At 39.8% G+C, this 16,832-nt stretch overlaps 1 protein-coding gene across 9 annotated transcripts in view; it reads right to left on the reverse strand.

Annotated features, from left to right (window-relative positions):
* The window catches only part of GPATCH8 (G-patch domain containing 8), a 104,410-nt gene that overhangs the window by 23,500 nt on the left and 64,078 nt on the right, over nt 1-16,832 (reverse strand). For 5 of the 9 annotated variants that reach the window (XM_061591128.1, XM_061591131.1, XM_061591130.1 and 2 more), the window contains 3 exons: nt 11,049-11,116; nt 9,941-10,027; nt 8,238-8,381 (listed from right to left, as the gene is read on the reverse strand). In XM_061591128.1, coding sequence (XP_061447112.1) covers nt 8,238-8,381; nt 9,941-10,027; nt 11,049-11,116 — 299 coding nt within the window. Of the gene's footprint in view, nt 1-8,237; nt 8,382-9,940; nt 10,028-11,048; nt 11,117-11,912; nt 11,929-13,161; nt 13,204-16,832 lie in introns of all 9 variants that reach the window. The other 4 variants (XM_061591135.1, XM_061591133.1, XM_061591136.1 and 1 more) reach the window with 2 other exon arrangements.

Here is a 16,832-nt window from a genome sequence, read left to right on the forward strand (position 1 = left end):
ACGCCGAAAAGCAGAACTCATTGAATAGAATGGTGCGTGATGCCCCTAAACTGCCATAAAAGCAGAACAAGTGCCGTATGAGTGGGGCTTTAGTCTAATTGCGTCTAATTGAGATTGCCGTGTTAGCGAAGCGCCCTAAAGTGAAGTGCTGTAAAGCGGGGCACTACTGTAAATATGGAGCATTGGTCAGGGGTCTGATTACTTTTGCAAGACACTGTATAACCATAACTGTCATTATCTCATTTATTTACTAAGCCTGTATTTCTATAAGCTTGAAGAGTTCAACAGGTATACCATCTCAATTGCTCAGTTTTGTTTCATTCTGACACCTATACAGTTTTCTTTGAATGACTGAGGGGTTTCTGTCACCCCAGAAGAGAGGGATGCTGCTGTCACCACCAAAACAAGATGATTTAAGCAAAACCATGTTCTACTCTCACCATGTACCAGTGACAGTGGATTAAAAAAAAAAGCTCAGTTGTCCAAGCTACAATTGGTTTTATTGATACCAACAACAGAAAGTGTGCGAGATAGCCTGTCTCCTTGAGGAAAATGAAACTCTGTTGTGAGAGGAAAGTTGCATGATTACAGTTTTCTAAAGCAACGACAAAGAAACTTCACTGTCCTTGACGCTAATCTTACTCGGCATGTCACTTTCAGAAGGGTCATTCCCAAATTGCAATGACTCTAGGGCTACTGGGCTTATAGGAAGATGCTTTACACTGAATTATACAACTGTTCCATTTAATCCACTAGTGGTATGTATTAGGGCAACTGCTTTCCACAGGCTCAGTCATGAAAGGTTGTTAATATGAGATGCTAGGGACTGAACCTGGTGTATTCTGCATATAAAGCATGCACTTTTACTACTGAACCATGAGCTTTTCTGGCAGTTCATACTGTCCACATTTTATACTGCACAAACTGAGTCTGCACCAATGTACCTGTCATCATCATCATTCTAAAAAGACGTAATCTCTAGCTTTCTCCTGAATCTTTTACAGCATGGTTACAGGGAACCTGTGGCCTACCAAGTGTCGTTGAATTACAACTGCCATAAACCCTGACCACCGATCATGCTGGCTGGGGCTGATATGAGTTAAGAGTCCAACAACATCTGGAAGTCACCAGGTTTGCTATCCCAGTTTTACAGCATCAATTGTATTCTGGATATGTGGAGAACAGAACTGAACACAAGAAAGATTCTAGCATGATTAAGCAGATCAGTACGGGTACTTCCAGAGCCTTCACAAGAGTGCTCATGTTGAGCATATTGTTGAAAATGCATTTCCACAAGCTCTACACAAGTAGTCTGTGATTTCCAATATATGTACAGTATTCCATTTAGATTCCAACAAGGTGCATGTATAAAAAGTGTTTCCCCATTCCAAATATACACCAGCTTTGCTGATAAGTACAAGCCCCTCTCAAAATGTGAATGTCTTCATGTAACTGTCTTGTCATTGGGCAGATTTAATGGTAGGTCTGGCAGTATGTTTGTTTGTACTGCTGGGCTGAAATATTGGTGCAGCCCTGAACAGTAGGCTTATCTTAAGTACAAGGGGCTCCAGGGCTCTTTTTATAACAGCAAAACCAACCTTACAGCTGCTTGAAGCAGCAGCTTGGCTACTCCTGGGAGAGAATGCCCTGGGAATGACTGTGCTATGGCATGGCATAACTGTTCCCAAGGGAATTCTGTCCGAAGGAACACACTGGAGCAGTCAAGTGGCTGCTTGAAGAAGCAGCAAGGCTTCTCCTCATCATCATCCATTTAAAGAAAAATCCTTCAGCCACATATTTAAATTAAGTTAAAATTCTCCAAAATTTGAGTTTTCAAATATTCCCCCTCCTTTTGCAGGAGAAAACTGGTCCCATGTAAGCATTTGTGTGTGATATTCAGTATAGTACCAGCTCAGAAAGAACTATTACTCGCTCCAGGCAATTTCATTGGTCCAGTTGTTGTCAAGATCCTGTAACTGGTATCTTGAGTGCATATCCCTTTGCTTTATGATTGTTTAAAAATGTCATACAAGTATCAAAATGTACAAAAGTTAAGACTTCCGGGAAGGGTGACTTAGCCTGTGCCTGCTTTTGAGACGGGCTCCTGCCTCAAAAGAAGCTTATTCAGATATATCAGTCAGTTTTTTTTTTTTTTTTTTGACTGATTAAACTTCTCCCGGGTAGGGAGAAACGAAGAGATTAACCTCAAAGCCTATTTTTGTTGGGACGACCAGATCTCATTAATTTATGGGACGAGGTCCAGCCGACGAAGGTGGGACGGATTTTCAACAACAAGCTCTATCTGATAAAGCGAACGTTCATCTTATCTTCTAAGAGAGAACGCACTAACAGGCAAGCACCCTTCTTTCTATTTTTTTCTTTTACTTGACTTAAATTGTTGCTGTTTAAAAGAGATTTGCCAGATTGATCGGTTTTTGACATCTCACTGGGGAGCCATAACTTCTCTCTGCTACTCACTAATTAATAGCTTATCTCTGTTTTTGTTGCAAAAAGCTGTCCTGGATTTGCATTCTAAAGATATACACAGAAGAGGGATTTCTATTCCAGATTTTTATTTTGAAGAATATTATATTGTCTGAGACTACTCTCTTTTTGGTCTATTTTATTTTGACGAATCTGTTTCCTGACGACCGCCATTAATTGTTTCGATCCTGGGAACTGCATTTTGTTTACTTAAGCATGGAGAGATAAGGCTGTCTGCTCTGTTTATACTGTGATGTCACCAAGTTTGGAGTATTAACCCAATTGTTGCTGAAATAAGAAGTGGTTTTCCTATATTTTTCTTTTAAAATGGCAATTAAGAAAGTGGCTGAGAATCTGGAAATAACTATGTTTCAGAAAATAATGGATGAGATTGAGATAACGAAACAAAACCTGCGACAGGGTTGTAAGGAGCTGAAAATTGAATTGAGTAAAATGAAGCAGGAGATTAAAGATATAGGGGTCCCTGTGAGAGAGGTGACCCTGGAAGGGGTCCCTGTGAGAGAGGAGACCCCGGAGATTGGAACAAACGTGGAACAGGAAAAAGATTTGGAGTCTATGGACTTTAGAAACAAAATCTATTGTTTGGAGACACAGGAGATTAAAGACATAGGGGTCCTTGTGAGAGAGGAGACCCTGGAGACTGGAACAGGGGTCCCTGTGAGAGAGGAGACCCTGGAGACTGGAACAGGGGTCCCTGTGAGAGAGGAGATCCCGGAGATTGGAACAAACGTGGAACAGGAACAAGATTTGGAGTCTATGGACTTTAGAAATAAAATCTATTGTTTGGAACTCAATGTTATCTCTGAAGAAATTAATGAAGATTCTAGAGATAAAGTTATCAATGGCATGGATAATCTTCTGGACTGGAATGATGTGATGGAGCCCAATATAGAGAAAATCTATGGAATTAACTGCAGCCATGTGACAATGGAAAAACTTTCAAGAGATGACCCAGTGTATTTTGAAAAAAAGAACAGAGATATGATTTTACAGCAGTATTTCAGCAACCTATTCAGAATGGATGGCAAGAAAATATTTGGGATAGAGGTAATTCCCATCAGACTCTTACTATATGACTATGGCTTTGACAGCAAGATTATTATGGAATACTGATAATGGAAGATTGGATACTGAAATTACTGGACTTAATAAGACTACTGAAGATGGAAGATGGAAAATGGAACTAATAGGGATAATAGAACAATGGCTACTGAAATTACTGAACCTAACAGATTCTGATGTGATGGATTAATTGAAATGTTTATTTTGACTATGGTTATGACAATAAGATTATCATAATTAGTAATGAGATGGATTAATCGATATGCTTATCTGGAAAAAAAAATTGATAGATATATTTCTTAAAGAATTGAAACCTCTCTTTGACTTTTTGTGGAAAGAATAAAGTAATGTTTATGAGATTTGATGATTAAGTAAGATAACTACTGGAGGAAAGTGATTTTATAATATGACTTAAGAGACAGGATTGTTATATATTATAGACTTATAACTGATTTGATCTTTGACAAATGGGAAGTCAATATTTTACTCTTTATTTTTTATTTTTGTTTTTTTTTTCTTTTTTTCTTTTTGTTTAACTATTTTTGATTTTGTTTTTTGTCTTTGAATGTTTTATGATTTCGTCTTGTATGTTTTATGAAAATCTGAATAAAAATTATTGGAAAAAAAAAATGTACAAAAGTTAAAAACATAACTCATCACAAAAGCTACTTTTCTATAATAGAAAAAACTTTTACAATAGGAACACTACCCCCTCTATACAAGATCTAATCATTCAAATTAGATACAGCCCAGTGACAAATAGTTATTTATAAAAACAACTACTGGGCTCCATATGTCATTAATATGTTCAAATGAACTTACCAGATTTATGGAATACTGTCAATTCATTTAATAATACAGTATTTCGCAATTTTCAAAGCCATTGTTGTTTTCCTTATGTTTCCAATGATGAAAATAAAGCAGTCAAGTAACTACTAGTATCCCTACTAGTTACTATTGCTATTATTACTACTAGTAACTACTAGTATCATTATGCAGGAAATGATAAATTGAGAAGAAATGGGGTTGCTTTAATAGTGAGAACTGATGTAGCAAAAGCAATTAGGAGCTATAACGCAAGATCTAAGCGAGTGATACCAATGAGATTTAAAGGGAAACCTATTAACGTAACCATCATCCAAGTCTATGCTCCAACAGCAAACACAGAATAAGAGGAACTAGAGAGATTTTATGCAGAAATACAGGAAAAAATTGATCACACACCAAAACAAGATGTTCTGATAATCATGGGGGACTGGAATGCAAAAGTAGGGAACAGAGAAGAATTAGAAATTGTGGGGAAATGGGGCTTAGGAGATAGAAATGAAGTAGGAGAAAGTCTTACTGAATTCTGTGAAGCTAATAATTTGTTGTTGTTTTTGAAGCACATTTTTTGAGCAAGGAATTTCAGAAGAAAATCACCCTATGCTTTACAGATTACAGCAAAACGAAAAACAATAGAATGCTTTAAAAGAAATGGGGGTGCCACAGCATCTGATTGCTCTGATGCACAACCTATACTCTGGACAAGAGGCTACTGTAAGGACAGAATATGGAGAAACTGATTGGTTCCCCATGGGAAAGGGTGTGAGACGGGGTATATTTTATCACCCTGTTTGTTTAATCTGTATGCAGAACATATCATACGGAAAGCGGCATTGGACCAAGATGAAGGAGGTGTGAAAATTGGAGGGAGAAATATCAATAATTTAAGGTATGCAGATGATACCATACTACTAGCAGAAACCAGTAATGATTTGAAACAAACGCTGATGAAAGTTAAAGAGGAAAGCACAAAAGCACGACTACAACTGAACGTCAAGAACACTAAAGTAATGACAACAGAAAATTTATGTAACTTTAAAGTTAACAATTAAGACATTGAACTTGTCAAGGATTATCACTACCATAGCACAGCCATTAACCAAAATGGAATAGTCAAGAAATCAGAAGAAGGCTAGGACTGGGTAGGGCAGCTATGAGAGAACTAGAAAAAGCCCTCAAATGCAAAGATGTATCACTGAACACCAAAGTCAGGATCATTCAGACCATGATATTCCCTATCTCTATGTAAGGATGTGAAAGTTGGGACAGTGAAAAAAGTGGCTAAGAGAAAAATCAACTCATTTGAAATGTGGTGTTGGAGGAGAGCTTTGCGCATACCATGGATCGTGAAAAAGACAAATATTTTGGTGTTAGAACAATTAAACCAGAACTATCACTAGAAACTAAAATGATGAAACTGAGGTTATCATACTTTGGACACATAATGAGAAGACATGATTCACAAGAAAAGACCATAAAGCTGGGAAAACAGAAGGGAGTAGAAGAGGAAGACCAATTAAGAGACTGACTGATTTCATAAAGGAAGCCACAGACCTGAACTTACAAGATCTGAACAGGGTGGTTTATAACAAATGCTGCTGGAGGTCACCAATTCATAAGGTCGCCATAAGTCGTAATCGACTTGAAGGCACATAACACACACAATAACTACTACAGCATTTCATACTATCTCATGTTTCTTTCTGGGGATTAAATCTGGTACAAAATTAGATGACGAACAACAGGATCCACAGGTAAGTTAACAAAAGATAATATTGAATGGGAAATCATTTTCCAAAATGCTTGAGCTCTATAACATGTCCATCACATGTGGAAGAAGTCTGCTTCTTTTTGGACAGTAAAACAAATACTATTTCCAACGTCATAGATCTTGTCTAATTTTCAGAGGTGTTAAATGCCGTTGCATTCAGAGATGTTAAATGCCATTTTTGGGGGGTGGGGGGTGGAATTGTGCCTGAACACAATCAATTTTTCAAAATCCATCAGATTCCTGAGAAGTGAATGTTTTCTAACTTGTATGGACAGAAAATTCCTTATCCGGAAATGTGGAAAACTGAAACTGTAGGAGTCTCTGGCAGAACTGATGATAGAATATTGCTTCCCCCCCCAAAAAAAGTGTAGATAGTACAGTAATATGTTTTCCCTATAAATCAACATTCCAGTCCATAGAGACAAATCTTCCTCTCTCACTACCAAGACTTTACAATTTAAGCCTGATTAAAGTTCATACACCAGCCAGTAGGTCCATAAAAATAGCTTATTACAAACTTTGACAATCTCCGCTTTTAGATTGGCCAAAAATATATTTTACATCATTTTTGGCCAACAAATTTTCTAGCCTATGGGTATGCTGGCAGTCTCATATAAACACTCAGAAATCAGCAAGAAGCTGAATTTCCAGTGGAGTGATTATGTCTTCACAGCTCTACAAGCCTTCCTGCTATAACACCAACATGTTATTTCCTGGCTCCAATTTTACTGGCAGTCTTAAAATTCTGGGGTGCCCCTCCCATGCTCTTCTGTTTCCAAGCTCTATTGTTTACTTCTTTAAAAAATCAAATTCTTTAAACATGAAGCAGAAGTTTTATTAAAATTATATCCCTCCATTCTTTCTTGAGATTCAAAGCAGCAAACAGAAGTTAAGACCTACACAAAATCAATACAGAATTAAAACTATAACACTTCAAAACCACGAAAAATATAAAACCAACAAAGTTAGATTGAGATAATTATCTCTCCGCCCCCTTTCTTACAGCTTAGTTTGAACTAAGCCTCAGCTTTGCAATCCATTTACAGTGACATATGTAGGCCTTATAATAGGGGTTAAAGGGGTTGCCACACTTTTTGGTACTATGAGAACACTTGGAATTTTGAGTGTATGATGTGGGTATCACACTCCCTGTGTGTTTCTCTTTCTCCCCCCTGCCATTCCCCCAAGTCACTCTCCACCTCCTAGAAAGAAAGAGAAAAAGCACATGCATGCGCGCGCGCACACACACACACACACACACACACACACACACACACACACACTCTGCTTTTCCAAGGGGTCCGGGTAAAAGTGACATCTGACAGAATCCACCTGAATTTGTCTGTTCTTACATGCGGTCCCCAAAAAACCACCATCAAACTTATAGTAGCAGACTGCACAGTAAAAATCACACCAGCACCGCAAAAACATTAATCCAAGGCACAGATCCTCATGCTTCTTTAAATAGAATGACAACCAACCTGCCAACAAAACACACAGATCAGCGGACAGAGAAGTAATTGATAATTTGATAGTGATCTTGAGGGGATCCCTTACATTATGAGGATCTATAAGGATCCACATTTTGTGCTGTAGCACTCTGTGACCCCTTTGGCATGAGATGGCGAGGATGCCAATCTGAACCGTGACAAGCACATAAAGTTTGAAAGAAGAGGTGGAAAGAATACTTCTTGTCTAACTTCCTCCTTGAGTTCAATGTACCTTTCAGGTGGGGCAGGGAAAGAGGTAACCACTCTAGCTACCTCATGAAAAAGGGGGCACTTAATTGGGGGGAGGTTCTCAGAGGCTTTCCAGGAACCAGATAAAGTCCTCAAGGTTGCCACATTCAACTAATAGGCAAAAATAATAACAACAGGCATCATGCTGACAACTCCAGCCTTAAAACAAAAGTGAAGATTAACATGCTCCTAGTGTGCCCATAAGTCCAGATCACTCCCCACTAAGTAATCACAGCCTATTGTAAACTGTTAGAGGTTTTATTTAGATTTAAGTGGTATACAAATTTTGTTAAATAAATAAATAAATACAGACAGACAATAGGCTGACCATTTACCTGTTTGTGGGCATGGTCATAGGAATTGATGTGGTTGTCAAACTCTTGATGCTTCTGGTACTGCTTATCACAGAGCTCACAGTAAAAATTCGCTCGAAGGTCCTCAAGAGCCTTGGCAATTGCCTTTTCTTTGTCTACATAATCCTGCAACAGCAAAGTAAGTCATCTATTAAACCTTGCTTAACTAGCACAGCAAAAAAATGGCCCGGGAAGACTCTAACAAACATTAACACTCCTCTTGGAAGCAGTCTACTAAGCTTCTTCTTATTAATCCACTGTTGAATAGATACGTTTTTTTAAGCTGCCACTTATCCTAGGACTGCAAAATCAAAGGGAGGCATACTCTGGCCTATTGGACTGGCCAAGGCACAAAGGATCACTGAGAGGCTGGATCACCTGCCTCCCAGAAAGTTAATAGTGGCACGGGGGAGACCAACCTGGCCCCATCTATCAGCTAGAGAAGGAGCAGCTGCAGGGAGATGTTCCCTTCCCATCCCTAAACTGCAGGAAACAACACTGCCAGAGCTGAAGGAAGGAACAGCCTCTGGCCTCTGACAAAAACCAGATGACTTAGGGCTACTGGAAGGCCTCCCACAAAGAATATTATAGTAATGGGTGGGGGAGACCAGCTGCTCCAGTACTTACTTTCCTCTTCCCTCCCATGTTTTCATTTTGTATTGTGCCTACTGCCTGTCGGCAGTGAGTTGATGTCTTATCTTTTAATATATGAGCACAGCTTAGAAAAAAATTAGACCAACCAAGATATCACAAAATAGTAGAGTTCTTCAGAACCCTTTGGGCTAGATGGTAAACAGAATGAGGGAAGGGGAAGCTTTTTTGGCTGATGTTGAAGCCATGGAGTCTGCATCTGGTCACAGCCTTAAGATGAAATGGGGGGGGGTAGCAGCTCTCATATAAATGATGCTGTTTAGGTGCTATGCACCAAGGCCTGCTGGAAACAAGCAACATAACATTGGCTGATTCTCCATCCATAAAAACAAAAGAACTGGCTGCTACCCAGATCTGTCTCCATCCTTGATGAATTTTAGAAAATGAAAGGCATCATCAACACCACCATCATAACAGACATAATAAGCACTGCTCTAATTGATTTGGTACCAGCTCAGAGAACTTACAATATACATTAAATGGCTGAGACAAAAAAAAAGAGTGGGGAGAGAAAGAAAAGGTCTTGGACTGATAAATTAGAAGTGAGGCTAGGGTGCAGGAGAAACATATGAAAATGGAGAACATGCTTGGTATTGCTAGACTAGGTTTTTCTTAGACATGCAGATTGAGGAGAGATTCAAAGAAGGAAGTAGAAAACATCCAAAAAACAGAAGCACACAGACCAGGAGTGGGCTGACTTCAGTACTGTGTGCTCTCTCTGCAGACCAAGCAAGGGTATATACTCAGGACTTCTTAAGGTAATAAACTATGTTAAAATGATCCTGATGCTCTTTTTTATGATAAGTGACTAGGTGGACCTCAAATTGGTTGTTAGTTCAGTGTTCTTTGCAAGAATTCCAGCAATTGGTCAGTGGTCCACAGATGGATCACAATCCCTCACCTGGCTTTTACAGTTCATGCCTTGTCTAACCAAATGAGCCAACACAAAGATGTTTTATGTAAGACACCACCATATCATACAAAATTCTTAATGGTTCCTCAACAAGTTCCACAGAGGGAATTCATTTGGATACCTTGTACTTTTGCCTCAGCTCTTCAGTATCTTCCTTCTCCACTTCCAAGACCCGCCTCCGTTCTGTGGCATCTTCAGCATAATCAAGCTAAATTAACAAAGGCAGAGAGAAATCAGGTAGCCACACACATATACTGAGCATTATCCAATCAGACAAGAAATCACCACATATAGCAAACAAGCAACCAAATTCTCTCCTATGTGGGTCAGCTCATCCCCACAGTGAGAACTGAATACAAAATAATTTACTAATACTTCCATGGAATTGACAGCAGAGGCACCCAATGCCTCTGTAAGGGATTTTGTTTCAAGAAAAATAAGATTAATTTCATGTCACAATTTCATTAGTTGCTGTCTTTCTACACTAAAAAAGCCTCAGCCTTCTATGTCTTTATCCATAAAGATGCTCCCATTTTCCAATCACTTAAGAAATAGAGTAACTTAGGTTTATTTAACATGCACTCAGTATAGATTATCCTACATCATAAGGTGAATATTTATATCATACAGTCATTTTATTACCCTCTACTCTGCTTCTTTTTCACTTTGGATGGGGACCAGAAATACTATTGTCTTGACCTAGGCTAGGATGCTTGGCTGCATCTACAAAGCAGAGATGCCACCAATACGTTTCCAGTGTGCTCAATGATCAGCGTATGGTCCATCCTTCAGACATGATTTAAGTGTAACAGTTCATTTGCTCTGGCAGTGCCTATATTTGGCAAGTTTGCTCACATCATCAAGAGTGCTAACTGAGCAACCCTTTCCACAACACAAATGTGGTGCAATTTTGTACTTTTTTACAGCACAAGTGAACTCTGGGCTACAAGAATAGTAATAGGTCCAATTCATTTTCTTTTAAGTGTTCAATTAAAGTTTTAATTGAACATACAGATTTGTTTACTGAAGTCCTAAAGTACATCCTTCTTTCCTGGAAAAAAAGCAATGAAGGAAAAAGAGTCTGTGTTCCCAATGTCAATTTATTCAAGATCATTAAAAAGCACTTTCTCCCCAAGGGGCTACATATGCACTGAGGCACTGTATTTTTATTACTGGCTAAAGCATCCTTATAGCCCTAATACACATACACTGAATGGTATACTACTCACCTCCATTTCCATCCGCCCCATGCCCATGACATCATATTTGACAACAATAGGGATGGGATCTGTTCTTCCTGCAAGAGAAGCAGATCAGTCAGGTGTGTGGTTTGGGGTGAAGAGAATGATCAACCTCTGGTGAGTTGCTTTGTATACATTGGGTTTGGGTTGGTTAGAGATCTTGCCTTGGAGTGCAGAGACCAGAAAGCTACAGAGAACCAAACATAAGCCATTCTCACAGCTTACAATCACAAGCCGGCACATTTGGGGCGCCAGACCTGCTCTGGTTTTATCCCTTTCTGCCAGCAGCTCTCAGCCCAGATATTCTAGCAACTTAATATTGAAAACACCCCCCCATCAGAAGATAAAAAGAATTTTGGGGATGGGGGAGTTCACAAAGGGCTGATTCAGGTGGTAAAACAGGATACTAGGCATTCTTGAATTACCTTGGCTGAAGATCAGAAGTGTTCCATTTAATAAAAATGCAAGCATTAATGGACAGCAGGAACAGCTTTACTGCTACTTCAAAACACTGAAGTGATGTCATAGGGAGACAGAATTCTTCCCTCTGCAAGATTAGGCTTTAAGACTCTCTCAGCCCAAAAATAGGCTTCCTGGATTCTGCCACTATGGTTGCCCTTTACTTGTAAGCTGTGAAAAGGACTAGTTGCGAAGAAAACTGACTTTAAAACTAATCAAACTATGCTGAAGATTCCGTACGTATTTTTAATTCACTCATAACCAGCCAAACAAAGCAAAATGGGGCAGACGAGCACTTTGACTATCACAGCCTTTGGGGGGGTGTTTATTTTTACATCACAACATGCGCTGTGAGTTGTGATGTAAGGCCACTGGAAAAAAGGACTTACTTACCTTATCCGGTGCATACCTTGAGTGAAAAAACAGAACGTTTACTTCCCTTATTATCTGTCTTGGGGGTGGGATTGGTGTCAATAATATTTTCTCTTTGTTATACACACAAACACACATATATTATACCCTTGGGCTAAAAGATGTCCAAGCTTGAGTTGTGCCAAAATGAGGAGACCAGATTGTCAAAACCAATCCATGTGGCACAAGAAGTATTGCTTTGGAGAACCCATGTCTCAGAAAGTTAGCTATCAACACTTCAACTTTTGAGAGCTAATGTAATTCAGCTGACAGAGCGTTGAACTTGGAGACCTGGGTTCACATCTCATCTCTGTCAAAGGACTGAAATGGCCTTGCCTCTGCTCCTTAGCTATGCCATATGAATTATGTTCTTCCTCACAAGAGTACTGTGAGGGTTAAAACAAGGCTTGAACAGTTCTTTGCACCTGAAGTGCCATCAAAAAGATGAACCAATTCCATACTCTCCCAGACATAAATTTAACTTCGGAATAAAAAGCAATATGGTTCCAAATTAAACAAGTCTTATATAGAACCATTTTCAATTTATTTTGGATTTGGAATGCTGGGCTAAAAGATTTAAATCCAGAAGCACTGATTTGCCCAATAGCATTTTTAATGCAACTTTTATATAGGTATATGCACATTTTCAGTAACCAGGGGCAGGGGGAAAGAGGGTAGGGAATTTTATGCCCAATGATATAAGAAGCAGTGACTGCAATTTTGAGCAAAAGGACCAAATTCATGATAGCTTATTAAAAATCATACACATCCCCCCTAAAAATGTTTGTTTTCTTCAGGAGTTGTGACTGTTGTGTCCAGGTTTGTGACAGGCTCCTTCATAATATGAAGAATGCATCAGTACTTTTGCTTTCTAAGGCAGTCAGTTTTTAGTTTTCAATTAGGTACAAAATTGCCATAGCAACTGCTAACATCCACATGTTGGGGGAAGGGAAGCAGGAAATCAAGTTTGGACAATATTAGAAATTTGATATTTGAAGTGATTCTCCACAAATTTTTGGCAGCTCTAACACAAACATCCCTTCTGAGCATTAACCCCTCAATGAACAAGGATCAGACACAAAAGAGTGCATGAAGAAATGGAAAGGAAAAAAAGGGAAATGAAAAGACCAAGCAGAAAAGATGAAGGCTACAACAGAGAAAAGTAAGCCTAACATATTTGGTGCTCTGATGACAAAAAAGAAGTAAATTCAGTCTGAAAATTAAAAATTACCACTAAGTTTACCATCACCACAACAAGTCCCGGATCATTATGCTGTAAAAAAGAAACACCATTTGTTAGGCAGGAAACTGTCAGGGGCAGAAAACAGCCGCATGAGGGGGGAGGGGAGATGCAGAGGGGAAGGAATGAAAGTGGCACCTAAGACCTCTTGCCCCCCACCCACCACTTCTTAAAATTGTGGACAAGCAGCAACTCTGGTTGATTTTCATGGGTGTTTTGAGGATATAACTGACAATGAAAAGATGTGGCCTATAGTCTTTAAAAGATGGAACCCATAAGGTTGTGACAACACTAAACAAGGAGGATTCTTCTTCTTAGTAGTAGTAGTATTAGGATATTCCACCCTTTGACTCAAAAGAAGCCCACTATGAGAATAGAAGATAATAGAGCCTCCTATGCTGTGCTTCCCCAAACATCTGATAATAGAAGACTAAAGCCCTATTGAGGTGTTCAATCATTTTGCATGTAAAACACATGAGAAGTGGGGGCACGGCCCCAACCCCCAACCCCTCCAGTATAGGAAGCCTTCCATGAGTATGAGGACGAAGATCTGAACACAGAGCCTCCTCCTGTAAGTGGTAGCTCCCTATGCAATTTAGAATCCCGATTTATGCCAGAGGGGGTGGACCTTGGCAGCATGCCCCCTCTTCTCCTCATATATTTGTTTACACACGAGGAGATTAAATGCCCAAGTAAGTCTCACTAAAGTAGTAAACCACTGCCAACTGCAGGCTGGGGAATACCATCTTATATTCCTCCATTAAAGCAGGGAGGAATTTCTTCCCAAAAAAGCGAGCATGTCAGTGAAAAAGCTATGCTAAAACAATTCTTCCGGACATGTTACGTTTTCTGTGGGCAAGGCATTTTTCATATATGATGTATTTAAGCATATGAGGCCCCATCTGAAGCAAAAGTCGTACAGGTCTGGCACACATTTATTAGGTCAGTTAAGGGGCAAACTAAGATGCAGAATCTTTTGACGTTTTGTGTTTATTTTTCAGCCATGGGGTGGGATACTAAATCATAAGAATGTACTTCCCAGCAGGACAAACAGGCCAGGAAGAGAAGAGTTGGTTGATTTATACTGGAAAAGTAGCACACGAGAAGGTGGTTAAATTAAACTGATCCAATGCTCTAGTTTGCCACTATGGCAACTTGAGAATCTGGATAGTCCCAGAATATTTTTCTAATTCTCGGTGTCACAGCTAGTTGTAGCAGGTTCTTTTAAGCAGGGCTGTGGAGTCGGTATGCCAGACCTCGACTCCAACTCCTCTATTTTTTTACTGTCCCGACACCTTCATAAATGGCAAATGTATATTAACTAGTAATAACAACTTTACTGCAGTAAAGTGGTAGCACAAGGCATTTCATCACCACCACGTTAATCCAGAGCTTGGAAAAGTTACTTTTTTGAACTACAACTCCCACGAGCCCAATCCCTGGGGCTGATGGGAGTTGTAGTTCAAAAAAGTAACCTTTCCAAGCTCTGGATTAACGTGGTGGTGATGAAATGCCTTGTGCTACCATTTTACTGCAGTAAATTTGTTATTACTAGTTAATATACATTTGCCATTTATGAAGGAGTCGGAGTTGGAATCGGAGTCGGTACATTTCTACCGACTCCGACTCCACCCAAAATTGCTCCCGACTCCAACTCCACAGCCCTGCTTTTAAGAGTACATGGGCAGCCCGTAAATACTCCCTGCTCCATCCCCCAAAGTTCCTCTTTCCTACTTCAAATTTCAAATAGTAGGGCAAAAGCTGCTAACTCTGCAAACCTGTCTCCCAAATGAATTACACCGCCAAAGTGAAGCATAATTTATTCATTTCCATTAGATGCTGCTTTTCAGCAAAGAAAGAAGGCCTCAAAGCTACTTACAACAGTAATAAAACAGTTATTTTTAGACAAGAAACTGAATAAAATAAGCAGCAAAAAATTGAAAAAAATATGCAAGAGGCATCCAGCATCCACAGTAAAAAGCAAACTCACCCTGGGTTGCGTCATTCAATACTAAAAGTAGGAACAAGACTTTCACTATCTTTCTGCAGTTAATTGGAAAGGAACTAGTCAGGATTCCAGAGTCTATGAACCACAATGATGAATGACCTGTCCAGGGCCCGCACCATCCTGACCTCAGATGGCAATAAGAGGCAGAGCAAGGCCTCCTGTGATTATTGTGAAGGGTAGACAAATATCCTGGACCCAAACTATTACAGGTTTTGAAGATAACCAGCACTTTGAATTGAGCTCAGAAACAAACTAGGAACCAATGAAGATCAAATAATATCAGAGTAACATGCTCTGAATGGTGAGTCCCAGCAACACACTGTTAGCAACATTCTGTACCAGCTGCCGGTTCTGAAAACTCTTCAAACACAACTCCACAATAAACAAACTGCAGTTGCATAACTTGGATGTCATCAAATGTGTGACAGTGGCCTGATTTATTTATTTTATTTATTATTTGTTAAAATTTTATACCGCCCCACTAGCATAGCTCTCTGGGCGGTGTACAACAGAAAGTATATACAATAAAATCACATAAATCGGTACAAAAACATATATATAAAAATCCACAAATCTAAAACCAATTTGAACATATTAAACTAAAATGCCTGAGCAAAGAGAAAGGTTTTAACTTGGCGCCGAAAAGATAGCAATGTCAGCGCCAAGCGCACCTCAACGGGAAGACTATTCCACAATTCGGGGGCCACCACTGAGAAGGCCCTGGTTCTTGTAACCATCCTCCGAGCCTCTCTATGAGTCGGAACTCGGAGGAGGGCCTTCGATGTTGAACGTAGTGTACGGGCAGGTTCATATCGGGAGAGGCGATAGCCAAAGCTAAGCTATACAAAAGCATTTCTGGCTATAGCCGAAAGGAGCCAAAGAGAAAAGCTGGTCCCAGAAGCGCTAAAACTGTAAACTTTCAAAGGGGGTGCTACCCCCTTCAAAAACAGGTCCAACAGCCAACCTTGGAGTAGGTTTTCTTACTGGCCAACGCTACTGACCTTGTCTGGATTTTCAGGTTGTTAGCCTACATCCTGGTCCCAGACACCAATTTAGGGTTTCAGTTGCCTACATGGAAACCACTATATGAGTTGGTGTCATCCACATATTGATGACCCAGAATGCCAATCCTTTGGACAACCTTGTTTCATATAGATAGGTAGAATGGGGGACAAGATGGACATTTCCTGTGGAACACACCATAAGACAATAACCAAGGAGATGAACACTTTCCCCCCAGTACCACCTTCTGAAAACTGCCCCCCAGGTAGGATCAGAAACAGCACAAAAATGGCCCCCCAGCACCAGCTTGACCAGGCATTCCAGAAGAATATAGTGGCTGATGGTAGTGAAAGCCACTGAAAGGTCCTAGAGAACTGGGATGCACTCCCCAGTCCAGTTCCCAGCATAGGTCATCCACCAAAGCTGTCTCAGTCCCAAAATGGGGCCAGAAACAGTCTAGAATTACATTATCCAAGATCCTTTATGCACCTTTACCCAACTGGCACACAGTCTAATTGTTAGATTAGTCTGTTAGAAGAATTCTATACTTCTTGGTATAGTGAGTCAAAGTGATTCAAGGGCTTCAGAAAGGGAGCAATGTTTTCACATGAAAGGGAGCACCTGACTAAGAAAGTCTTGGCTCCATTTTAAA

Source organism: Rhineura floridana, chromosome 11 (assembly GCF_030035675.1).
Source record: "Rhineura floridana isolate rRhiFlo1 chromosome 11, rRhiFlo1.hap2, whole genome shotgun sequence".
NCBI classification, from domain to species: Eukaryota; Metazoa; Chordata; class Lepidosauria; order Squamata; family Rhineuridae; genus Rhineura; species Rhineura floridana.